General features: G+C 39.7%; 2 protein-coding genes and 1 non-coding gene across 3 annotated transcripts in view; 1 reads left to right on the top strand and 2 right to left on the bottom strand.

Annotated features, from left to right (window-relative positions):
- The first annotated feature begins 454 nt into the window (after nt 1-454).
- LOC132152075 (autophagy-related protein 9A-like) lies at nt 455-7,379 on the top strand. Its single transcript, XM_059560751.1, has 16 exons — nt 455-573; nt 668-919; nt 1,379-1,531; nt 1,721-1,763; nt 1,909-1,974; nt 2,103-2,252; nt 2,366-2,507; nt 2,713-3,461; nt 3,576-3,729; nt 4,141-4,320; nt 4,444-4,683; nt 4,945-5,180; nt 5,987-6,104; nt 6,378-6,576; nt 6,669-6,811; nt 6,898-7,379. Exons 3-16 carry the CDS (start codon nt 1,429-1,431, stop codon nt 6,904-6,906), a joined length of 2,532 nt encoding a protein of 843 aa, XP_059416734.1. The 5' UTR covers nt 455-573; nt 668-919; nt 1,379-1,428; the 3' UTR covers nt 6,907-7,379.
- A 918-nt stretch (nt 7,380-8,297) lies between these two features.
- trnak-uuu (transfer RNA lysine (anticodon UUU)) lies at nt 8,298-8,370 on the bottom strand. The gene has a single exon. It is a non-coding gene; the product is annotated as a tRNA-Lys (tRNA).
- A 764-nt stretch (nt 8,371-9,134) lies between these two features.
- LOC132152074 (pericentrin-like) overlaps nt 9,135-24,901 on the bottom strand; it is a 43,162-nt gene continuing 27,395 nt past the window's right edge. The window contains exons 31-53 of the mRNA XM_059560750.1: nt 24,545-24,781; nt 24,200-24,367; nt 23,939-24,091; nt 23,598-23,759; nt 19,710-20,705; nt 18,783-18,953; nt 17,933-18,433; nt 17,276-17,378; nt 16,991-17,163; nt 16,715-16,909; nt 16,412-16,582; nt 16,129-16,324; nt 15,806-16,028; nt 15,561-15,711; nt 13,107-13,796; nt 12,592-12,762; nt 11,637-11,795; nt 11,166-11,330; nt 10,407-10,633; nt 10,145-10,233; nt 9,890-10,037; nt 9,625-9,755; nt 9,135-9,430 (exon numbers count right to left, since the gene is read on the bottom strand). Of these exons, the coding sequence (XP_059416733.1) occupies nt 9,387-9,430; nt 9,625-9,755; nt 9,890-10,037; nt 10,145-10,233; nt 10,407-10,633; nt 11,166-11,330; nt 11,637-11,795; nt 12,592-12,762; nt 13,107-13,796; nt 15,561-15,711; nt 15,806-16,028; nt 16,129-16,324; nt 16,412-16,582; nt 16,715-16,909; nt 16,991-17,163; nt 17,276-17,378; nt 17,933-18,433; nt 18,783-18,953; nt 19,710-20,705; nt 23,598-23,759; nt 23,939-24,091; nt 24,200-24,367; nt 24,545-24,781 (5,424 nt within the window). The 3' untranslated portion in view covers nt 9,135-9,386. The remainder of the gene's footprint in view (nt 9,431-9,624; nt 9,756-9,889; nt 10,038-10,144; nt 10,234-10,406; nt 10,634-11,165; nt 11,331-11,636; nt 11,796-12,591; nt 12,763-13,106; nt 13,797-15,560; nt 15,712-15,805; nt 16,029-16,128; nt 16,325-16,411; nt 16,583-16,714; nt 16,910-16,990; nt 17,164-17,275; nt 17,379-17,932; nt 18,434-18,782; nt 18,954-19,709; nt 20,706-23,597; nt 23,760-23,938; nt 24,092-24,199; nt 24,368-24,544; nt 24,782-24,901) is intronic.

Below are 24,901 nucleotides of genomic sequence, written 5' to 3'. Positions count from 1 at the left end.
ATTAATCAATGTTTACTATTTAACCCACAGAGTGATTTAAATATTCAGGCAAATTTACAACTTTCTGTGTATACTGGTTAATTCAGCATCTGATTGCTTTTGGAATGGATGTCGTGTGCAGCTTTTACCCTGTTTTTATACAGTCTATGCTTTTACCAAGTATAGGTCTCTGCAGGAAAGTAATGGGAGTTACCAGATCAGGGTGTTTTTACACCATGATACCTGGTTGGTTGACGTCATAGTGACGTTAAGTTTTAGGGGTGGGTTGGGTAAGGGGGGTCATTTAGATTGCATGATTTAGAAACACCCAGCAGTTTGAAAACACCCACAAGGTGATAAACGCCCACTTTTGCACTGCAGAGAATGAAGACCCGCCTCCTGATGCCATTGGCTCGTTCACACCCAAAACCAGCCTCTGATTGGACAGCAAATGTGTCACACAGTGGACGCGGCCTCTGTATCGTGCATCATGAATCGAAACCAAAAATGCCTCAAAAGGGAAAACAAAAGAGACAGTTTGGCATTTATAACAGAGTGTGAATCATAAATCACTGCTCCTTATATTCGAATGAGGTAAGATTTCATTCAAAACTTTTTTATGAATAGCGAACAGTCTGTTTGTTGGTAGGTGTTTTTCAAATTGACGCGCATTTCATATTTTCCTCAGGCTTGTTGACATAAATAACTGGGTGCCACTGCCAGCGACAGTAATAGACATTAATTATTTTGAGTATTAAAGGCCATGTACTGTTAATATAGAAGACTTAAAAAGGAACCAACGCGACTGTGCTCTGTGTTTTGTCTTTTTCAATAAAAGACTGACTGTATCTTATGTTTTTGCTGTTTCATCTAATGACGAAGAGCATAATTGGTCCCGAGGACCTTTTGGTTTCATAAATGAAATGGTGGGAGGTTCAAGGTAAGAATTAATAATCTTCTAATAGCAGTTTTATGTTTAATTGCAGACACGTTCCTTCAAGGTAGCATTGCTTGCATTGTTTGTTTCTCAGACACTAGCATTTGACAAAGCCAGCCAAACTGGAAAAACACTTGTTTAAAAACTACTAACGTAATGGCAACAAATTCGAGTGGTTTAAAAATATTGTTTTGGGTAAGTATGTTATCGGGTTCTTATGACGTGAGTCATGTCCACGTTTCTTATGAGCGTGGGTTGCGCAATGAGGTCGCTAGTGGACTGTCCTGACATGTTTTTGTGTGCTGGGTATTTTTTAAATACCATTTTGAACTACAATTTGTCATGTTTATGCATATTATTTAAATGTCTTTAAAACACAATTTAAACAACAACTCTTATCTTGTTTTGTATCACAACCAGTGGGTTCCTAATAATGAAGTAAGTATTAATTTTAATCTAAAGGCAGCAGAAGGGATAGTGTGTGACAAGGTGATTCGGAGCCTGACAGCGGGATGGCCCACTTTGATACAGAGTACCAGCGCCTGGAGGCGTCCTACAGCGACTCCCCTCCCGGAGAAGAGAATCTGCTGGTACATGTTCCAGAGGGATCCAAATGTAAGATTTACAGCAGATCCCACATAGATTGGGTGCCTATTGTATGTCAGAGCCATATGCTTTTATTCTTTGGGCACATTTACCTTAAATGAGCAATGGATATGCAACATGCTTTTTACCTTTAACCTTGCTCTGATATTTTCCATGTAATTTTGTCATAAAATTAATCAATTTAGTTATTTATTGCAGCTCCATGGCACCACATTGAAAATCTGGACCTTTTCTTCCAGAGAATATCCTTTGAGCACTGAAATGAATTGCTTGATTTTGAGTTAAATTGTTTTTTTTTTTAATAGATCAAGTTAGATCAAGTAGATTTACATCAATATAGTGATTACAGTCAACATAAGTCTTAAAATTTTCCTTAACATTCTGTAAGTTTATAATCTACACCAGAAGAATGGATTCACGTGTATGCTGCTGGGAGAAATATTTGAGCTTGTGTAAGTGTAAAATATTTTGCTATATCCTTCATTAAACATGATAGTGTAATATGATAATGCTCATAAAAAGTGTCTGTAAACAATGGATCTGTGATCAAATTCATGTACTTTCCCCGTTATTATTACAGGCAACTGGTGTTTGTGGTGGCATTCACAGTGTTCCTGGCTAATTGTGTGGACTATGACATCCTCTTTGCCAACAAGTTTGTTAATCACACTGATTCCTCAAAGGTTACTCTCCCTGATGCATTTCTTCCAGTGGATGTGTGCAGTGCTAGGTATATTTGCTATATTACATGTCATTAATGATGTGGCTTTGATGTTATTGCTTCTAACTATTACAGTATGATCCATCATAACACAAACCGTCTTTTGTTAACATTTGTTTTAGGATACGTGATAATGTTTTTGTCATCTTCATCCTTATCATATCATGGGTCTTTTGGCTCCACCGTCTCATCAAGTTTATCTACAACATCTGTTGCTACTGGGAGATCAGATCGTTTTACATCAATGCCCTAAAAATGACCATGGTGAGCTTTTCTGCTAACGCATTGTAGCACATTTACTAGAACCTTTGGGTTCTGACAGGCATTTGAGTCAGCAGCGGAGGAAAGCATACTATATTTTTCTTAGTTCTTATGTGTTTTTAAAGCCTGTAAGCCACTCAAACTACTGATAATTTTTCAGAGCAAAGTTACATTTCTAACCGTTTAATAAGCCCTTTCTCTTTTGCAGGCGGACATTCCTTATTTCACCTGGCAGGAGGTGCAGGCAAGGATTATTGAGATACAGAAGGAGCACCAGATTTGCATCCACAAAAAAGAACTGACAGAGCTTGACATCTACCACCGCATACTGCGTTTTAAAAACTACATGGTCGCGATGGTCAATAAGTCACTCCTACCCGTGCGCTTTCGCTTGCCTCTGCTGGGCAACACTATTTTTTATACTCGTGGCCTCAAGTATAACTTTGAGTTGATTTTCTTCTGGGGCCCTGGATCCCTTTTTGAAAACGAGTGGAGTCTGAAGCCAGAGTACAAACGTGGAGGGAACCGTTTAGAGCTAGCGGATCGTCTGAGCTCAAGGATCTTGTGGATTGGAATTGCCAACCTTCTCTTGTGTCCAGTTATCCTGATTTGGCAGATTCTGTATGCGTTCTTCAGCTACACTGAGTTGATCAAGCGGGAGCCGGGAAGCCTGGGTGCTCGATGTTGGTCCCTGTATGGCCGTTTTTACCTCCGACACTTCAATGAACTAGACCATGAGCTGATGTCACGCCTCAGCAAGGGCTACAAGGCCTCCTCGAAGTACATGAACTGCTTCATGTCCCCATTACCGACAGTGGTGGCCAAGAATGTGGCATTCTTTGCGGGCTCCATACTAGCAGTTTTGATTGCATTGACCATTTATGATGAAGATGTATTGGCGGTCGAACACGTGCTCAGCAGTATTACATTACTTGGGGTCTGCATCACAATCTGCAGGTGTGACAAAGATAAAACAAATCACTAGAATTGAGTCATTGGATATTTGTTGTCCATTTTGAGTCTTAACTTTGAACTGTTTTGTGCTCATTCTTTCATCCTCGTTTGCCCTAGGTCTTTTATCCCAGACAAACATATGGTGTACTGCCCGGAGCAGCTGCTTAAAGTGATCTTGGCATTTATCCATTACATGCCTGATCATTGGCAGGGTAATGCTCACCGGTATGAGACCAGAGACGAGTTCGCACAGCTCTTTCAGTACAAGGCTGTAAGTAAAGCAGTAACTTAAGAAATACTTCTTTGTGTACCCAACATTAATATATTATTATTGTTGTTAATGAAATCTAACATAACATTTCCATTAAATGAAATAAAAATGATAATCAGAAAACCAAAACTATATTTACATTTTTTCAAAGTTAACATAAAATAAAAAGGACCATAAATTAATTTACATTTTTGATACACAAGATACAATGCATTACAGATTCAAAACAGGATTTTAATGATAATAATGACATGTGCCATATAAATAGTGCAAATCTTTTGGGAATTCCCAAGTCCAATCTGCAGTTTCAGTTTTTTTTTTTTGTATTAAGAGAGCATTGACAATACAATCAATAACATGCATTTCTGTAACAGAATTTCATGTTGATTGTCTTTTGGTCTGTTCTTATAGGTGTTTATTCTTGAGGAGCTGTTGAGTCCTGTCATCACTCCCTTCATTCTTATTTTTTGCTTGCGGCGTAAATCTCTAGAGATCATAGATTTTTTCCGAAACTTTACGGTGGATGTGGTCGGAGTGGGTGATACTTGCTCTTTTGCACAGATGGATGTCCGTCAACATGGTCATCCTGCGGTAAGGACGGAATACCCCCCCCCCCCCCCCCCCCCCAAATTATTTTTATCATTGTGCTTTTTTTCTATCTACCTAGTTCTCTCTTTATTGCTGACTCTGATGCCCTGTTTTGGTCCACTATAGTGGATGTCTGCTGGGAAAACGGAGGCCTCTATCTATCAGCAGGCAGAAGATGGGAAGACTGAACTGTCACTCATGCACTTCGCTATCACAAATCCACACTGGCAGCCCCCTCGGGAGAGCACGCATTTCATCAGCCATCTGAAAGAGAAGGTGCACCGTGAGGCCGCCGCAGGACAGCAGGGAATCATAGCAGAGAATCCTGAATTTACCTCAACCCATTCACTGCAGTCTGATTCAGAGGTATCCACATGACTGAGCTGCCAACATCCATCCATCCAGATTACTACATTTAATATGATATATTTCTAATGGCAAATCTGGTCAATAATTGGAATAGTAATAATTATTATTAGATTTAAGTATTAGACTGGGTCCTAAAAGATATGAATGAAAGGTGAACCAAGTAGAAAACGCACTTTTAAGGTTCGATACAATATAATTACAAAGAGAACTAAGTTCTTTTTAAATAGAGGTTTGGTTTTGGATGTTGTTTTATTTCAGCCTCGCAGTCTTATTGCAAATCTCCTGATGGGACCCCCTTCCTTGGCCTCGCTGCATCTGGGTCGAGAGGGCTCCATCAATCCTTTGTCCATTGGAGTGAGTGAGGGGGCATCCGCCCTCTATTCCATCTCTCCTGTCAGCACGAGTCTACACCTGCGGGGCAGCTACCCATCTGCCAGACTGCCACGACCTGATCATCTAGCTGTGGTGGCTGGACGAGCGATGACAGGCTCAGGGTAATGACTGAATAAAAGCTTAACACATTCATTAAAATAATTCATAGAATATACTTATACAGTATATGATGTTGTCATAAAATATTTTTTCATATATCACATTAAAATGATATTTTTCAGCTTTATAAATTATATATATATATATATATATATAATTTTTTTTTTTTCTGTATTCTGTGCCTGAAGTCTATTGCATTTTAATAGATATTGAGAATGATACTAGAATTATCTTTGGGCACATGCATTCTCATTGGGATGAAGCAGTGTTCATTAACATTAAAACAAAGTTTAAAACAAACAAAACAACAAAGACATTTATGTTGCAAAAGATTTCTATTTCAGATAAATGCCGTCATCAAAGAATCCTGAAAACAATGCATCACCGTTTCACAAACGTTAAGCAGCACAACTGTTTTCATCATTGACAATATTAAGAAATGTTACTTAAGCACCAAATCAACATATTAGAATGATTTTAGAAGGATCATGTGACATTGAAGACTGGAGTAATGGCTACTAGAAAACAGCTTTGAAATCACAGAAATAAATTAAATAAAAATATATATAGAATAAATGAGAATATTTCACTTTATTACTATTTTTTTCTATATTTTAATTGCAGACACTATACGTCTTTTAAAAAAAAACTATTAAAAAAAAAAGTAATATCCACAGCAACATATGTGTCTTTGCATCTTTACAGCTAGACTCATTTTAAAATGTCCTTGCCAATATTAAAACTATTCCATATCATTAATTTGTTCTTTTTATTTATTTTTTCCTTCTCAACTCTCGTCCTCATCTAGCACTGATGCCCGTACCATCAGCTCTGGCAGTAGTGCCTGGGAAGGCCAGCTAACCAGTTTGGTCCTATCAGAGTACGCCTCCACAGAGATGAGCATTCATGCCCTTTACATGCATGAGGTAAAGCACCACATGAACAGTTGATAGAACCAAACCTTTATTACAGAATTATGGAATCAGTGAATGCACATGCACTGATCCAAGAATGGGAGACTGTCATGATCAACACATGGCAAGAATATCATTACCTACACTTTCCACGAATGTTGGGCATCTTGGCTGCTTTTCTGTCACTGTCTGGTCCAAATCAGCCTTTTAATCAACAATGTGTTGAAAGAGGTCAGTCTCTAGTCTGCACCTGAATATTAAAAACTATATCTAATGTATGTGTAGATGCACAAGCAGCAGTCGCGAGGTGAGGTGTCTCGACACACCTGGCACAGACAAGAGAGTGACGAGAGCAGTGAGAGTGTCAGTGAGGACATAGAAGCAGCCCGCAACTTCCCCCGGTCCAGTACTTTCCCAACCACTTCACACAGGAAGGGGCCAGCACAGCAGAGCGGCAGCCAAGAGTGCTACGGCGGAGCCTCAGGTACTATAAATATCTGTTTGCAATTCATAAGAATGTAAAGGTGCCACCCCTCCCTTAGTCTTTACATGGGTGACATATTCTGTCTCCTGTAGATCCTGTTTCTGGAAGCTTTCGGGCCCAGAGAACTCCTCGTATGCCTATGGGCGGCTGGTCTGAGGAGAACCAAATGGGCAGACATCACGACCCAGTGCCCGAGGAGGGGTCTGAGGATGAGCTACCACCACAAATTCATAAGGTACAACATGCAAGTGGTAAATATGAAGCAACGGTGATATGTGCTTGATTCCTAATAATCATTTCTGTGTTCTGGTCTTTTTTTAGGTGACTTAACAGGTGTATCATAGAGGAAGTACTCAAGTGAGACTCACAGCATCCACTTACTTTTGGACACTGACAAAAGTATACTTGTGAACAAAACTCGAATCCTAGCTTATTGTATGTCACAGAGTGGCATCATGACTAATTTTGAGATGCATTGTAATGGTTTGAGCTTCTGAGGGAATGACACAAATGAACTACTTCATCAAAGTCACTCAATTATTCATAGTTGTCACATATCGATCCATCTTAGAGAAGCTGCAAAACTGGTTCTGTAAAATACTTCATTGTGAATAGGAAAGTCTGTTTGACAGAAAGCGTCCCCAAGTCCTTCGAGTAAACTTTCTAATAGGATTGTGTTCAGCTGACCCTGACATTTCCGTTCTTGTCGAGAAGTAAATCTTGGTGTTGATGTAGGACATTTGTGCTTTGTATTTTTGAGCTGCTTTGAGTCATTTCGAGTAAAGGAAGAAATATTTATAATATGCAATGTGCCATTATGAAATTTGTCAAACAGATTTCTGTGAGGTGGAATAAACCACCGAAGATCATTCAAGCCTGGTACTGTAAAAATTATGCATGCTCTCTTAATTTATATTATTTGCACAACATCAAATAAGAATGCACTTTATTCATATCCAAAGGAAGACTCCAATGCAGTGGGCAAATCAGACTTATTTTTATTAACAAGTAGTTTTAAAGGAAGTTGTATTTTTCTGGGATGAAAATGTTTTGGTTTTTTTCTACTTACATTTTCAGTTTATTTACCATGGCTAAGGTGAATAAAACATCTATGAGAATGAATGGGGTTATGTAAAACATATTTCATATATCTCAGGACCGGTTTGTTTTTAGCACTGAAGTTTCCCAGAAAGTGCATGACACTTATTGGGTGACTGCAGACTGCTGCACCTTCCATCCTCAAACCATTAACTATTAAAAGGGGAGGTAACAAACCTTTGTGTAGTTTGTGTGACTGCAAAGATCTTGGATCTCATTCATAGACCATCACTGCATAAAATGGCAAAATGTATATATTTTATTTCAGATAAACTGACAGCATTTCTCATATCTCACACATACATTGTTCTTAGAAAGTGTTCAAGGTGCAAATTCTGCATGACCCTTGACCTTTATAATGCTTCTGTGACCTTAACTCATCTATTTTCCATGTCTTGTTTTAAGTTTTCTAGACGGTGTTGTATATTTACATTTTGTACAGGTTCAATTCATTAATAAAATGTATTTAATAGTTTGTGTATAACTCTTAAAACAAATTCAAAGCTAACTACAATAATCTTAATGTTTTATTAGTTCGTGAATTAGAATTGAAAATCAACAGACTACATTACATTACACATACACTGCACATTTTTAGTTCGCAAAAGCAAAGTAAAACGTCTCGCCCGAACAGGGACTTGAACCCTGGACCCTCAGATTAAAAGTCTGATGCTCTACCGACTGAGCTATCCGGGCTTTAGGTTAGACTGCGTCACTCCATATGTTCAGTTGTATCAATGTGCATGTATATCCAATGTACTACATAAAAACTACATAAATATATAATTCCTTAGGTGGGCTCACAAAAAGTGAAGTATGAATACCATTAAACGCTGGGAGCTGAGCTGAACTACAGCAACACGCAAAGTGGCAGAGAGCGATGATTTCCTTCCATTCTAATGAATCCAATCAGATTTCAGAATCTGAAACGATGTTTTTATAAACTCTTAACTTTGCACTCCGATTCACATATTCGTTTACAAGTGAACTGCACAAAAAGAACTGAATCTAATTTACAACACAATTTCAGCGCATGCGCAGATGTGGCCGGCTGGCCGCATTATTATGTTTCACGCAGACGTCGTGTTTGGTAGCCATGTATTGTATTTAAAATACAACAATATATTTTAACACTTTTCAAAATTATTTCCTGATTTCCAAATGGCAATTCATATTTCCAATTTGAGGACTTTTTTTCCTTCATCTAAATCCCACCATAACGCTAACATCATCTACTAACAGGCATTACGTAGCATTTAACGGTTGATAAACTACTAAGCTAAGTTACTCAATGCTACTCAAGAAATAAGTCCATCAAGAAATGACGGAAACCAAAAATAAATTTAGACTAAAATATTTATTGAATTAAGAAATGTATTTTCATAGAAATACGGTCCATAAAAAAAAGAATATAAAACATTTTACAAAACATGTCCAACCATGTGCATTTAAAGGGTGGCATCCATAAAAAACAAAAACAAACACAAACACATATACAAGTGCAAATGCCTTATTGTGGACAACATGTAAAAACAAATATAAACTGAACAATTACAGACCATTCAAACTTTGTATACAAAAAAAAACACGTTATTGGTGACATTGTTTCAGCTAAAATGATAAAGCATTAAAAAAATAGCAAATAAAAATGTATGAATGTAAAAAAAACAACTAATTTAAACAGACTGGCACTAGTGATCAGAATTCTTCATTCATCGATCAGATTTTCTGGCGTATGGAAGCACTGATGGGGAACCTGTGGGGGAAAAAAAATATATACACAAACAATATGATTAGAAATATCAGTCCTGCATCTGTCTTACCTGCAGTCACTTTACACACAGTGTGCAGTGTTTTTTATATAAATTAATTATATTCAGCAAAGACATTAAACTAATCAAAAGTGACACTAAAAACTTGTTATAAAAGTTCTGGCTGGCCTCATCCTACCTGGACAACCAGCTCCCAGACGCTGCTGGACAGTCTCCAGATGCTGGATATACTCTGTAAGGGAACGTTCTTGATCTTGGGTAGAGCTGAAGGAGCGTTCAGCTGCTCCCAACACTGGACTTGGGTACATTCTTGGTATATGGTACAAGAAGAGAAAAGAGGGGAAGTTAAGTTATTAAATCTGTTGTTTTTAAAAACACTGACTAAAAGGGGGGACTAGATCAACATTCCATACACCTGTTTGAGAAGTAAGAATTCTTTTCACCTGTTATTCAGTCTGAAGGGTGATTTGATTGGCGGCACCAGAGACGAGGCCACGCCCCTTTGAGCCAAGACATGATCACGGGTGGGTGGAGAGTTGAACGCAACTCCAGACTGCTGAGGCCTCAGCACTTCAGTCCTCAGAGCATGAACTAAGACAGAAGACAGCACGTAAATGACTAAGGATTCAAATCACCCGTAGAACTACCAAATCAAGTGTGCAAGCTGAATAAGTAGATCATGTGATTTACACACTTACCTGTGCTTGGTCCTGTTCCACGCACTGTGGCACTGCCTACTGAGATTTTCCTTGTAGCTCTCTGCCATTTCCTGGTGAGGAACTTTAATCTAAAAAGCAATAAGAAACTAAGTAACCACCCAGAAACTAAGGTAAAAAAAAAAAAAGGTATAAGCAGCTCAATGTCTCAAATTCAAATAAAAACATGTCTAAACTTAAAACTGTTACAAGCCAGCATTTTCAAAATGCTATACCAATCATGCTGCATAGCCATTTGTCTTACCTTGAGATAGCGATGACTACTCTGACAGATGTTCTGAATCGGTTTAGAGGCCTGGAGACCTGCGATTGGCTCAATGTGGGCCGCGCACCCATACGCGCGATGAGCGCAAGAGTAGCCTGTTCACACTCTTGAAACCCTCCCAGCAGCAACAGCAGATAACGCTTCTGATAAACCAGAGACTTCCTGTAACTCTCCGCTCGCAGGTATCTCTCATAAAGTCGCTGCACCTACAGGAACAGGTTCATTAAGCAAGAAGTTCAAACGAACTTAAACGGTTTAAAATGGACTTTTACATCTTATCTTTGAAGCAGCATGCGATACTCTTATACAAGACTCATTAACAGCTCTAGGGTTTCCTAAACCAGCTTTGTATGGGAACTACAGGGGGGGTTGAGTTGATGGAAAATAATAATAAAATTATAAGTGTATATTTAAAAAAAAAAAAAAAATTATATATATATATACATACATATATACATACATATATACATACATACATACATACATACATACATACATACATATATACATATATACATATATATATATATATATATATATATATATATATATATATATATATTATTTGATCATTAGCCAACATCAGAGAACAGTGAACGTGTTCTTAAATTATTGAAATAAGTTCAAATCTCAGAATGGTACTTCAAGTACACATTTTCGGTCAAGACTAAACACTGTATATCAAACAATTAAAAGAAAAGGACATATTATACATTGTGAAACTGTAATCCAGCTAACCTTGCTGCTGGAGAGGTCATAGGTGGGTCTGTTTTCATTACTAGCAGAGACTTTTGACAGTTCAGTCTCTGCTTTACGCAGCGCAGCCTGAAGAGTTGCTTTTTCCTTCTGCCAGGTCAGCTTCTCTGATAACATGCACTGCTCCGTAACAGCAGGAGAATTCACCTGACGGACAGACAAACACACACAACCAAATCTACATGGAGCATCAAAAACTATTTACTATACTTTGAAATTTACATGCATTCAAATGACAAATATTTAATTTATCTCTCCTTTTTCTTTATATACATATTTTTTCATTATCCTTTTTATCATTAATAGTAATGTGTCCATATGTATATTATTATTACAAACATTTTTCAAGTGGATTTACTGGTAGCATTATGTCTTGATTGATGTTAAAAAACGTTCACTTTCAAAAAAAGGATCATAAAAATAAAAAAAGAAACCAATTGAAAATGATCTTACCTGCTCCTGGCGTTGCAGGCTTTGCAGGTCTCTCTCCAAACAGGATATAGTGTGTTTGAGGGAGATCTTCTCCTCACTCAGAGCAGCGAGACACTCTGAGAACTTGGCGTTCTCCTTCAGCAAACGTTCCATTAGTGAGGGAGAGGATGAGGTAGAATCCTATTGAGCAGAAGATTAATCACATTACATTACAGGATCAAAATCAGTTTGGGGAAAAGCATAATTGCGATTCCTCAGAATTGCAATTTAAAAAAATCTCCAGGTTTGCTTTGCTTTTCTAAAGGGTTGCACAATTTGGCCAAAAAAAACATTCAGATGCTTTCCTTGCCTTCATGTTCAAGGATAACTATTTCTGTACCACCTATGGTCAGAGAGTGAATTCATTTCCATTTGATGCATCTGCCATTTTTTCCCCACACTGTTCTGAACAGACAAGTCACATGCGAAAAATCGGAAACGCATTTGTGCCAATCATTTACACTGGTGTGAACGATTTTAATTCCCATTAACTTCCACTATAATGTATACAAAAACACAACAGAAGTCCCCGAGAACTGAAACTACTTGGTTATCAACATTCTTCAAAATATCAGGTTTTTATCAGTCAATCAGTCAGTCAGTTTTGCAATGACATGGGGGTGAGTAAATAGACACTTCATTTTTGGGTGAATTATCCCTTTAGCACTTAGGCTTTCTTAGGTATGCTGTACTAACACAGTACAACACAGTTTTTTTTTTATTGTCATACTAGTCATTTGAAATCTGTACTAACACTTTCATCTGAGTGAAAGCTTTTGAGGATCAGTAGGTCTGGGTATATTTGCTTGTAAAACAAAAACAGCATTTTTGGGGTTAGGTTTGGGTTTATAATTTAACAGTACAAGTAAAACAAAAAAACAAACAGAAACAACAACAACATAATACCCATTTAAAACTTCTGGCTGCAGAATATTACCTGAGGGATGTTAGTGAGTGCGCTCTGACCCCAGGTCAGGCCACTGGAGTGTGTGTCTCTCTGCAGGCGATCGGATGCGAGCTGTTTCTCTTTCTGCTCCAGGTCAGCCAGCGTCTGCTGCAGCTGCCTCAACTGCTGCTGATCCTTCTGACGCAACACTTCCAACTCCAACTGAGACAATTTATCATACAACTTCAGTGCTCTAAATGTACATTATAATGCTCATGTACATATCAATTTAAAGGGTTAGTTCATCCAAAAATCAAAACGGTTATTTGTTTATTAACCCTAATTTCATTCCAAGCCCATGGGACTGGTTAATATTCAAAACAAAATAGGACATTCTTTGAAACCGGAGCGGTTTCTGACCCATTAAAATACAAATCGCTTTGATGAACTGATCTAATTTAGGTTTTGGGTCTTATGGGTTTGGAATAATGAGGATGAGTAAATTATGACAGAACTGTCATTATTGGGTGAACTATCCCTTTAAGAAGATTAATCTTTTTCTTCACCAGTTTCTCATTGGTCCGTTCCTGTCGTCGCTCCTTTTCCACCTGCTCCTGTTTCCTCTGCCTCTCCATCTGTTCCTCCCTCACTCTCTCTCTCTCTTTCACTACTCTCATCTTTTCCTTCATCACATCCAACTCCATTTGTAACTGAGCAGCTCTCTCTCGCTCCGCCTCTAGAGTGCGTCCGACCTCTGTTTTCTGAGTCTGCAGGCCCTCCAGAGCTGCACGGAGCCTCCTCACTTCCTCCTGCTCCTTGTGTGACTCCTGCTCCGCCTGCTCCGCTTGTCTGCACTTCCCTTCCAGCACCTGTCCTTGCAGACGTTCCAGCATGGTTGCCAGGTCCTCCCCCTGACGCCTCTCCTGTTCCAACTGAGCCCGTAGGTCCTGAATAAACTTTCGGTCATGGGCACTGGCTGCTTCCTGTCTGCGAGCTTCCTCCTCTAAACGGCGCGTGTGCTCCTGGGCTTGGCGAGAGAGGAAATCTGAGAGCTCCGCTGATCGGGAGCGTTCCTCCTCCAGGCGGGAAAGCGCAAGTTCGGTGCGTTCGTGCTCCTTGGTCAACAGGGCCTCACAACGAGACTGCTCAATCTGGAGCTCAGAGCGCAGGTTACTGGATGTGATGCGCTCCTGTTCCAGTGCGGAGTTCAGCTGACTGACATGGGATGCTTGCTCATTCAAAGCGTGGTGCAAAGACTGTTTAAAGAAAAAATAAAAGGATTACTACATCGTAATTAGGCTCAATCAAGACCAGTTTTCAGAATTCTCAATATCACCACATAACTAAATTAAATTAATTTAGTACCGTATTTTCCGGACTATAAGTCACAGCTTTTTTTCATAGTTTGGCTGGTCCTGAGACTTCTAGTCAGGTGCGACTTATTTATCAAAATTAATTTGACATGAACCAAGAGAAAAGAACCAAGAGAAAACATTACTGTCTCCAGCCGCGAGAGGGCGCTCTATGCTGCTCATTGCTCCTGTAGTCTACCACTCAACAGCATAGAGCGCCCTCTTGCGGCTGTAGACAGTAATGTTTTCTCTTGGTTCTAAATAAATGCGACTTATAGTCCAGTGCGACTTATATATGTTTTGCGCGTCTCTGTGTGAATGAATGAATGGCAGAGACGTGCAGGTTTGTTTACTACATAGACTGAAGCGCGTGATGCTTGCAGTAATTTCAGCATCTGCCATCTCAACGAGGACATAAATACATAAACAACATCACCAGAACTGTTCTGAGTCACTTCACAAGCATTTTACTGTTTTGAGTAAAACCAGTGTCAATTTAAAGGTATTCACGGCAACCCGTCAAAATAAGTTCATTTTTACATAAAGGCATTGTGCTAGAAATATTACTATTATTTAGTAGAATGTATGTGATACTGCTACTACTGTTGAAAAAATGAATAATACTTCATTTTTTTAAAGAAATAAATCACACAATATTTCTTCCATGTTTTAATTTTAATAGCAAAAATACCTTTATTTACCAAAAAATAAAATGTGTTTAAATTTCATTACCGTAATTAAAAGACAAATTAAATTTGGGTGAAACTTAAGTGTGTGTGTGTTTTTTTTTTTTATTAGCATATTTGTGTGTTTTGCTTTGGTACCGAGAACCGAGGATTTTCAATGGTATTGGTACAGAATACTGAAATTTTGGTACCGTGACAACACTAATTGCAACTGCTTTCCTGCCTTCATAGACTGGCTATAGAGAGCTATAGTTGGGCTGTGAGAGCATTTCATTGGTTGAATCTACTGAATGGGCATGTGCTCTTCACTGAACAAGCATGTTTTGGAGCTGGAGCAAAACTTTAGTTCGTAAGTAAACTAAATGAACACTTCTGGTTTGTGAATGAAATAAACTGAACATTTACATCTAATTAACAAGAAAAAGATGATGAATGACCATGCAAAATTATGACAGACATTATCGAACTGCTTAATTTACTAATAAAAGGTGCAGCCATACTACACTGTTCTTTCCACTGACTTTCAATTATACTCGCACAAAGAGCAGACCAATAAGCTTACGCGAAGTTTCACATTTCACTTAAGTTTAGTGAACTCTGACTTGCAAATTTATATTACATGAAGGTCGATATAAGAGACATATAAGATACATCCCAGTGGAACTTCTTGGCTGAATTAACAGAAGCTGGATGTTTACAGCATTGCGGTAAACAGTCCTTTTTTAGATTTTGAATTTATGTTTTTGAAAAAGATGCTACAGAGTGTGATGTCATATAGGAGCTATCGCAATGCCCACAGGAATTTTGCATGCTTAAATTCTAGTGTGACTGAATCATTTACTCAGTTGTCAGTGACCAAAACAATTCTAATGCTGCAATGACAAAACACACACAACAAAAAGAGCCACCACATATTGATAAAATTATTAAACCCGAACAACAGTCACCAATATAAGGTTAGTGCATCAAAACTGTGTTTTACCTCCTGTGTTTGGTGGTTTTGCTCAACTGCGTGCTGGTCGATGAGTCGCTGTTGCTGGAGGTCCTCCTGCAGTTCCTGTACTCTAGCCTGCTCTTTCTCCAATGCCTGTAGACAGTCTCGATGTTCAGCCTCAACATTTTCCAGCTGTTGCCTTAAAGACAAAAAAGCCTTACATTTTTCAGAAAAAAAATTAAAAGTAACAACATTTAGCATATTCAAAGGGTGTGCATACATGTTTGCTGTACCTGAGCTTTTGAATTTGCCTCTTCATTTCATCTAGATTTTTGTATGTAGACTGAAGCTGTAGCCTGGTCTCCTCTAGCTCCGCCTTCAGCACTGACACAGCCTTAAGCTCCGCCTCTAACTGCCTCTGCCGCTCCAATCCCCCAATTTTCTCAGCTTCCAGAGTGGTGCGCAGATCATGTGACACAGTCTTTTCCTGTTGCAGCTGCAACTCCAGCTCTTCAGCTAAACAGTGCACAAAGTTAAAATCTGCCTTTGGAGGTTTTTTGTTGGCTTTTTAATACTTGCTGTAATTTTTTTCTTAATCGAATTGTGAAGAATATACCACCTCTACGCAGCTGATGTTGCGCGTCCAAGCCCTGTTCTTTTGCAGTGTGCAGGGAATCCTGCAGCTGCCGTAGCTGTTCCTGGCTCTGCTGGGTGCTTGCATGCATCTGCGCATGCAGGCTGCGCACCTCAGCCAACAGACTGTGACGGTCTGCATTAAACAGCTGCTCCAGAGATTTCCACTGCTGCTCCTCCTGAAAGAGAACAGTTAATGAATAACAAAAGCACTTTAATGCATTTAATACGGCAATATCAGCATAACAAGGTGAGCTGCTCAGCACCTGCTTCTGAAACAGTTTCTTTAACTGATCCAGCAAAGAGGTGAGGTCCATCTGAGTAGTGGTTGCCATGAAAGCTTGAAGCTGAGAGTGAAGCCACTCCCTTTCACTGTCAAACACACTGCGGACCACCTGAAATAGCTCACGCCTCCAGTCCACATCCCCCTTATCAGTCTTCATATGCATACGCAACACAAAAACACAAAATTAAAAATGCAGGTGAACTGTTGGATTGTACACATGCTAATGCAAACCATCAACCGTGTGCAAACTCTATCGAGTAAGCAATGCACAGATGAACCTCACCATGGGTTCTCTGTCAGCCATTCTGCAGAGCAGCTCTCTGAGAGATAGGATGGTCTCCTGTAAGGCCCGTCTCTCCCTCTGCCAGGTGGGGGGTGGGGCAGGATCAGAATCTGGGCGGGACTGGCCAGATGGGGCAGGGCGATGGGATAAAGACAGGATTCTGCAGCTTTCCTGGTAGACACGCTTCAACATACCCTTTGAATGATACAAATTATATAAATCACAATCAATAATTTCTTAATGTATGAGTGAGGACAGTGTTTTAATACTGTTTACCTGTAACTCAGGTGTGAGGGCCTCGTGTCTCTCATGCATACTGCCTGCAGCGCTATCTGGGTTTTCAGCAGGTGACATTCCTCTGCAGCGCAGATACTCTACAAAATGAGCATCTAAACGCTCTGTATTCTCCAACTCAAGTTTCAGCATGGCTTCCAACTCTGAGCTCACATCTACAAACACAAACACATTAAGATAACTAACAAGGGAAATGATCTTAACCTTATTAAACACATGCAGTCTCTCTTATACAGAAATGCAAGCATGCATAAGTACACTACTCACTGCTGCCGTATCCATCACTGACCCACTCCGGCACAGACACAGGAGAGGTGGAACCAAGTGGAGACCGAGATGGTGTCACATCTGAATTGTCCAATTCATCAACCTTAACACATAACCGATACACCATTAATGCCAATAATGATTTTAACAGAGAACCATGTGACAACAATTCTAACTATTGCAATTTGTTTAGGGCATTTTCTACAAATACAGCAAAAAATCATGAAGATCCAAAGTGAGAGAATTTTCAGATCTAATAGATAAACTATTTACTAAAGGTGCAGTCAAATTTTGTGGGTGATGAATCAATACTTCATGAGAAACCAGCAAAATAAACATTCATTAATTTGAAGAAATTACAGAAATCTTCTATTTATATTTCCACTACCATACAACCAGGACCATTTTTCATCCATGTTTTTATGTATATAGTATACTTCTGATGTGCAGTGCTGTTAGGACAAAAACAAAAGTGTGCAAACGTTGGGTGGTAAAGTGTTATTTTTATTAGATTTTAAGAGATTTATGAATGAACGATGTATGAATTTAGAAATTGCGTCTAATAAAATGGTGATAAATTTATCAAAAGACAGAAACCAGAAAAAAATAGAAAAGGGATTTACATGTGGGCCAAAAAAAAAAAAAATGCATGTTTACCTTATCTGGATCCAGCGATTCGAGCATAGAAAGGTGTTCAGACACAGTAAGTGAGCATGGGGATGCAGAGTGTGTGCTGGGTGGAACTTCCTCTGAAGGTGGGGTAAAAGTTTGTCTGGCGTGTGGTCTCTCTTTGTCCCGCTCCATAGGTGAAGGCTTGCTGTGGAGCTCCAGGCTGGTGTTGTGGAGCACACTGAGCTCTGAGAGGTGAGATACCTGCAGACGAGAGGGGCGCTCTTCACTACAGTCCAACCGACGCAGGACCTCTGGGGAAGATAGGGAAGCTGAGAGGGATGGGTCACGGGAAAGGCCTTCAAGAAAGCGGTGGCCGTGTTTAGGATAGTGGTCCTGCAGGTTGCGACGCTGTTGGAGCTGCTCTAGCTCCCGCTGCTGATAGGCCAACTCTTCTTCTTGCACAGCCAGGTCATCCTGCAGACTCCGCAGCTCCGCCTTCAGGTGCTGGTTATGGACCTCGAGATCAGCCAACGCACGATCTTTCGTCTGATGGTGAAAGATCAAATTTAATTTTCACATTTCTAATAAAAATGTGAGTGGTGCTTTTGCTCTATGGAATTACTTATTCTGTTAACCCTAATAATGTATTAAATCTGTATATAAAAAAAAAAAAAAAAAAAAAAAAAACGCATTCTGGGTACACAAGCCACACCCAAAAAAAAAAAGAAATGCAAAATAATTTTAATATTGATGAGAATTATTTGAATATACCATTGTATTGAATTTGTATTGCATTTACTTAATTTACTTTATAATTCATGATTGCCCCGAGAAATAATTTAACAGACAAGTCACAAGATAGAGTGTCTATAAATATAAGAACTAATCCACATACCTGTCCCTCTTCCTGTAGCTTTTCTGCTCTCTCTGTGCTGGTACTAAGCCCCTCCTTCACAGCTGCCAGCTCCGCCCTTAGAGCATCATGCTCCGCCCTCAGGTGGATCAGCTGCTCTTCTCTCTCACGTAAAGCAGTCTCAGCTTTAGCCAAGGTCTCTTCAGCACATGTCTGCAAAAATAAACACTCAATGTCAGTTCTTTACACCACAGACACAAAATGTGTTCTATCAACATTCACAAAACCTTGTTTTTAGCTAAGGTCATGCTCTGATGAAAGAGCAGGAAGAACAAGCTCAAATATGCAGCAAGTCACCTGTAAAAAAGCATGACACAAGATCTAAACTATTCCCAGCTAATTAGTGAACACAAAACAATCCAAAGATGACATGATACAGCTATTACATGTAAAAGCAATCAGAGTTCCTCTTCCTGCTCATTTAAAACAGAAATAGACTTTCCACTAGAAAGTTCTAAGAAATAAATATTATTTGCTAAAATACTACTCCATTGTACTGTAAAACACAGCAAATATGAACGGTGAAGCTCTCCACTTTACCTCATGACTAATCAAGTGGAGATTAAGCTTTAAAAGTAAACGGTTTAAAAGACTTCAGATGGACTTCCTCTTTCTGTAAATTTACTTCCTGTGTGAGCTGTTCTCTCATGTCAGAGGGTTGGACTAAATCATTCTAGTCTTGTCCCTCCCCTTTTTTTCTTCTGTATTTTCAGACACTTCCCAGAACGCACACACAACATGGTTGATCTGCAACTAATTACAGTAAAGCATGAAACCTTGAGGCAACTTCCCAAATAACTCATAACTCAGTGTTTACATCACAGCTCATAGACAGTCACGTTTATAGCCCAAGTCTGTTGCTCAAATTCCACTACAATAAGAAATGAAAACTATATATATAGTACTTACCAGTACTTCTTTCTGAGCTTCAACTTGTTTAGCCACAGTCTCCTCCTGTTGCTCACATAGTTCTTTTATGCAGTTTGTCTTTGATGTTACTTCCTGTTTCAAACTCTCCATTTCCTCCTGGTGGCATCCCTCCCGTTTTCTCAGAGCCTCTCTCTCAATGAGAAGTTCTTTTTTGCTGGTCTCCAAGGCAATGATGGTGGCTTTGCTTACTCTTATGTTCTCCTCAAACTCTTCAAGTTTGGACCGTGAAGAGGCAAGTTCATTCTGATACTCCTCTTCTTTGCTTTGCAGTTTGGAGATTTGGTTTTCCAGAAGCTTCTTCTCAGCACACTGATTCTTCACCTCCTCCTGCAGCCTGCCAAGCTCCTGTTGGACCTCGTCTCTTCTCTCCTCCACCATTCTCAACTGAAGCTCAGACTCTCGAAGCCTGGACTGATGAGCTTGCTCTGTATTTTCCAACACTTCAACACGAGCTGCCAATCTCTCAGCTTCGGTCCGCTTCTCTTCTAGCTGGAGTTTCAGCTCATTTGCCTCCTGTTCCAACATGACCACCTTCCCCCTTTCCTCTCCGAGACTCCGGCCGAGTGTCTCCATCTGGGTTCCATACTGTTTCTCTTGGGAGAGCAACAGTCTCTGAAGGGAGTCCTTCTCTCCAGCTGCTTGCTCCAGCTCAATCTGTAACTCCTGCAAGCGAGCGCGGGACGATTGCAGCGTGTGGCTGCTGAGCTCCTGGCACAGGCTTTCCTCGGGGACCCTCTGCTGGTTAGGATGAGGGGTCCAAGGGAAGTCCGATGACTCTGGGCTGTCAGTGTTGTGGTCACTGACTTCATGATGGTTGGGGTCAAGCTGGCTTAACTCCTCTTGAAGCTTGTTAATAACTTCATGGAGCTGCTCAGTCTCTTCTTCCTTTGCCTGCCGTAAACGTTCCTGATCACAACGAAGACGTTCGACCAGAGAGCGCAGCTCTTCAATCTCAGCTTGCTTTTCCTCTAGCGCCTGAAAACAATAATGAGATATAGTTACAAATCAGCAGCACACTTAATCAGCCAAAACAAATTACAGAATTGCCTTCAGCTAAGCACCAAACCTTAGATCTAATTTCGAAAGATCTAAAGTGTATTCCAATCTTCCTCAATAATATTGATGGGATTTTAAAGGCCATGTTGCAGGTCAACCACCACTTTCGATTAATGGGTACATAAATCACTCAAGATATGTATATCATTTTTAAAATGTCTCAAAAATAGTCTTAAAGACCTATTTTTTTAGTTTTTGGTATTAATGTTTTTTTTATGCAACTCTGCGATGACGTCACGTTGGGGAGAAGTCGAGGAAAGGTAGCCTCAGTCTAGTATGATGCCGCATTCCAGGCAACCCGTAACCCGTGTTTTTCCAACCTTAAACCCGTGAAAGCACAGGAACGGTAATCAAACTCGTGACTTCCCACCCGTGAACTCGTGTCTCGTACTAGATAGATGTACTCCGAGTTCCGAGGTCACACAGCACACGAAACAACAATGACAGCCCCTATGAATAATACTGCCTACGGATGCAGTTTATGCAAGTGGCACACGTTGAAAAAACGATTTTAGGTCAATGTACCGTTGCAATAAAAAAAAAAAAATCTAGTTACAATTCCTTGCACTCAGAAAGTTTGGCGTAACTTGCCTGGAACGGTACAAAGTTGTTAGTCGTGGTATGAAATAGTGATTACGAGCTCAAAAACCTGCCTGGAACGCAGCATCAGAACTAACGTTATAGCGACTGACTGGGATGAGGAAGAGGTGGCAAGAGCCAACATGTATGATGACCTGCAGCTGTGTAATTTTGAACCTGCCAGACGTGAGAGGGCAAATGAGGAATTGCCAAGAACTGATTTGTCAAAGCTTATTAAATGCATGGTCCGAAGAGAATGAGTGGAGAGTTGGTGAAGTGTCCTGGTGAGTTGCTATCGTTAAGCATCGCAGCAATGAGCACTGGAGCTAGTCTACGAGCAGCAGTGCACAATAACGACACACACACACACACACACACACACACACACATACATACATACACACACATATATACATATATATATATATATATATATATATATATATATATATATATATAATTTATTTATTTATTTTTTACTGTAATTGAGTAGCGTCGAGTGAAAAAAATCAACGTTTTCTTTATATCTAGTGGCAGTGATCATGACGTTAGTTCAGATAAGTACCGGTAACCTTTGTCATAGTGTCGTAGAACTGGTAAACGTTGTCTTTGTCATCTAGAAATAGAAGGCATCATGCTAGCTATATGGACGTTTCTAAGCGTTTATCTCTTCCTCCGGTGAAAATGTTGTTGCAAACGTAGCCGCGTATGTGTCGCTGTGTTTGGCAGGTGCTTGTGTGGGCGGTGCTGTCCCATGGAAACTGCGCTGAAAAGCTTGTGCTGTAGGGAAGTGAGTGTGTTTGGGTCGCTGTTGGTCGATATCTATCTATCTGTCTGTCTGTCTATTTATCTATATATGTAGTCTATATATATATCTATGTATTTATCTATTTATCTATAATCTGCGCTATCTGAATACTCTCGTCTACTACTCGTCTCTCTCTAGTCGCTCTCAATGCTCTCAAGGCGGGCTTTGGTAAATTCTCTCCCCAACGTGACGTGATGCAATGCATTATGGGGGAAAGGAGACCGCTGTAAGATAGTACCTACTTTTTTGTATTATATTCCGTTTTGTGTTACCCAACAACATAAAATACAATGGATAACAGTTTAAATGTTTATTACCATCAAGCAAATTGCACAAATTCGTAAAAAAAATTACCCTGCAACACGGCCTTTAAAGAGGTCATGAACTGAGAAATCTAAATTCCAGTGATCTTTTGACATATGGTGGTCATTGTAAAATAAAAACATCCTGTAAGTTTCAGAACTCAAAACTCTCGTAACAAATTATATTGAAGCCAATCTGCCAAAAAGACTGTGCCACTTTATGACGTAATAGTGTGGCTAATCCTCGCCTCCGCAGAAAATCATCAACTCCTGCTTCTACATAAGCCCGTTTAGCCCTGCCCACCGATTTGCCCATGTAGTTTAAATAGCGAGAGACGAACACAGGTCTACATAGAAACCAAATGATAAAGATGAGAACAAAATGCTGTGCAAACGCATTTTGTGCCAAGATGTGAAAAAAAAAAAACTGTCTTTGCATTGCCTTAATTCTGATCCGACCATTAGGAAAAAAAAAAAAGGTGTATGAACTTTACTTCCAATGAAGATCCGGACCTCATGAGTATAAAATTGGTCCTTTGTTCACTTCATTTTACCATGGTTTCATTTACAGACAAGGCACAATTCGACGCGAGAACTTCAGAAACCTTGAAACTAAAAGATGATGCTGTGTCGACTATATTGGATCCGACAGTAATGTCGCACCACACAAGTGTGAGTCCCTGTTTTTATTATGTAATCACTGCTTTGTGTGTTATTACAGATCATTTGATATATACCGAGTATTTATGCATTTTTAACCTAAATCACAGTAGCGTCCATCTATGAAGGATGTAGGCTGTCAAACACACAACTTTTAGCCAATCATAGCATTGGGCTTTTACTTCTGAGTCTACAACCCACCACACAGGAGCGTTCTGATGAACGGGTCAAAACAGAAAATAGGTTATTTCTTTTAATTATGCTTTTTTGATTTAAAAACTTTATGACATTATAAGTAGACCTCAGAGAACAGTACAAAATAAAAAAGAAAAGGCAGTTCATGACCCCTTTAAAAAGGATTGTAACTATTCCGATTCTTACGGTTCCGTTAATGTTTCTTTTCGTACTTCTGAATAAGAGATTTGGGGAGATCAAAAACATACGTGGACGTGCTTGTTTTACCTTATTATCATTGGTCATATCAAGCTCCTGCTGCAGCTGGAGGATCTGCTGGTTTAAGTGGTCGATCTCCAGATTCTTCTCCTCCAGAAGGGCAGAAGGCAGCTGAAGGATGGATTCGTCGCTGTCCTGTTCTAGTCGCCTTGTCAAAGCATCCACAGTCTCCTGAAGGACACACAATGAGGTCCAGCTGGTTTTTTAATATCATCCAGAAAATCATCAACTAAATACCCTACACTATTCAATGAAAGTTGTGCTATAAATAAAACATTTCCAAGAATGTCAACATGCTGGCCATCCTATCACAATAGGATTGCCAGACTACACCAAGACCACATCCTTACCTGCAGGTGCGTGATGTGTGCATGGAGCTGATCTTCTGTAGCTCTGCTTTCTCGGTTTTTGAGCTCCAGCTGTAGTGTTAGTTGTCCAAACCCTTCCTCTCTCACAACCAAATCCTTCTCAAGCTCACTTATACGCTCTGAAAGCAATTCCACCTAAGAGAGATGGAAAGTCTTAAATTACCATGTAACATGTCCTAACTAGAAACAAAACTACCTGTTAAGCTAAATTGCTTATCTCTATGACTCCCTTTTTATACACACCTGTTGTTCTTTAGTCTGCAGATCCTGTTGTGTGGCCTCTAGCTGCTCCCGGAGGTTGAGCTCAGGGGTCATATCAGGGAAACGGTGTCTGGTCTCATCAAGTTTGGACTGTAGGGCAGAGATCTGGAGCTTATTAGCATACTGCTGCTGCTGCAAAGCTTCTTTATCCTGAAAATAAAAAGACACAGACCACTACTGGTTAGAACCATGTAGATATTCATGCTACAAAATAATTCCAATTCTACCCAAACACTAACACCTAACTAAAGCAGTAAAAAATATGCATGTTAGGGGTTTTGTCATCTCTAAATACACATTTGCTCTTGTAAGTGTATTTTTGTGCACCTGTGTGAGTTCCTGAATGTTCTTGAGTGCTTTCTGAAGTTCTTGCTCCAGTTGTGTGACCGTTCGGCTGGACTCTGCACAGCTTAGCAATGCCTGCTCCAACTCTCGGTTACGAGCGGTCAATTTTTCAATCTCTTCATTACGCTCTTCCACATCACGCTCACACTGCTCTTTTGCTGACAACAGTACAATATAGTCTTCTATCTTGTCTTTGATCAGAGCCTGAAGACTTTCCGCCTGTACAAAATTAGACAAAGAAAGTGTCACATGTATCCATAACAAGGGACAGGAACAGGCCACAGTCCTAAGAAAAGTGAATGTGTAAGTATTGGAATACAAATATTCCAATACTGAACC

Source organism: Carassius carassius, chromosome 10 (assembly GCF_963082965.1).
Source record: "Carassius carassius chromosome 10, fCarCar2.1, whole genome shotgun sequence".
NCBI classification, from domain to species: Eukaryota; Metazoa; Chordata; class Actinopteri; order Cypriniformes; family Cyprinidae; genus Carassius; species Carassius carassius.
This window is presented reverse-complemented; position numbering and strand designations above follow the sequence as displayed.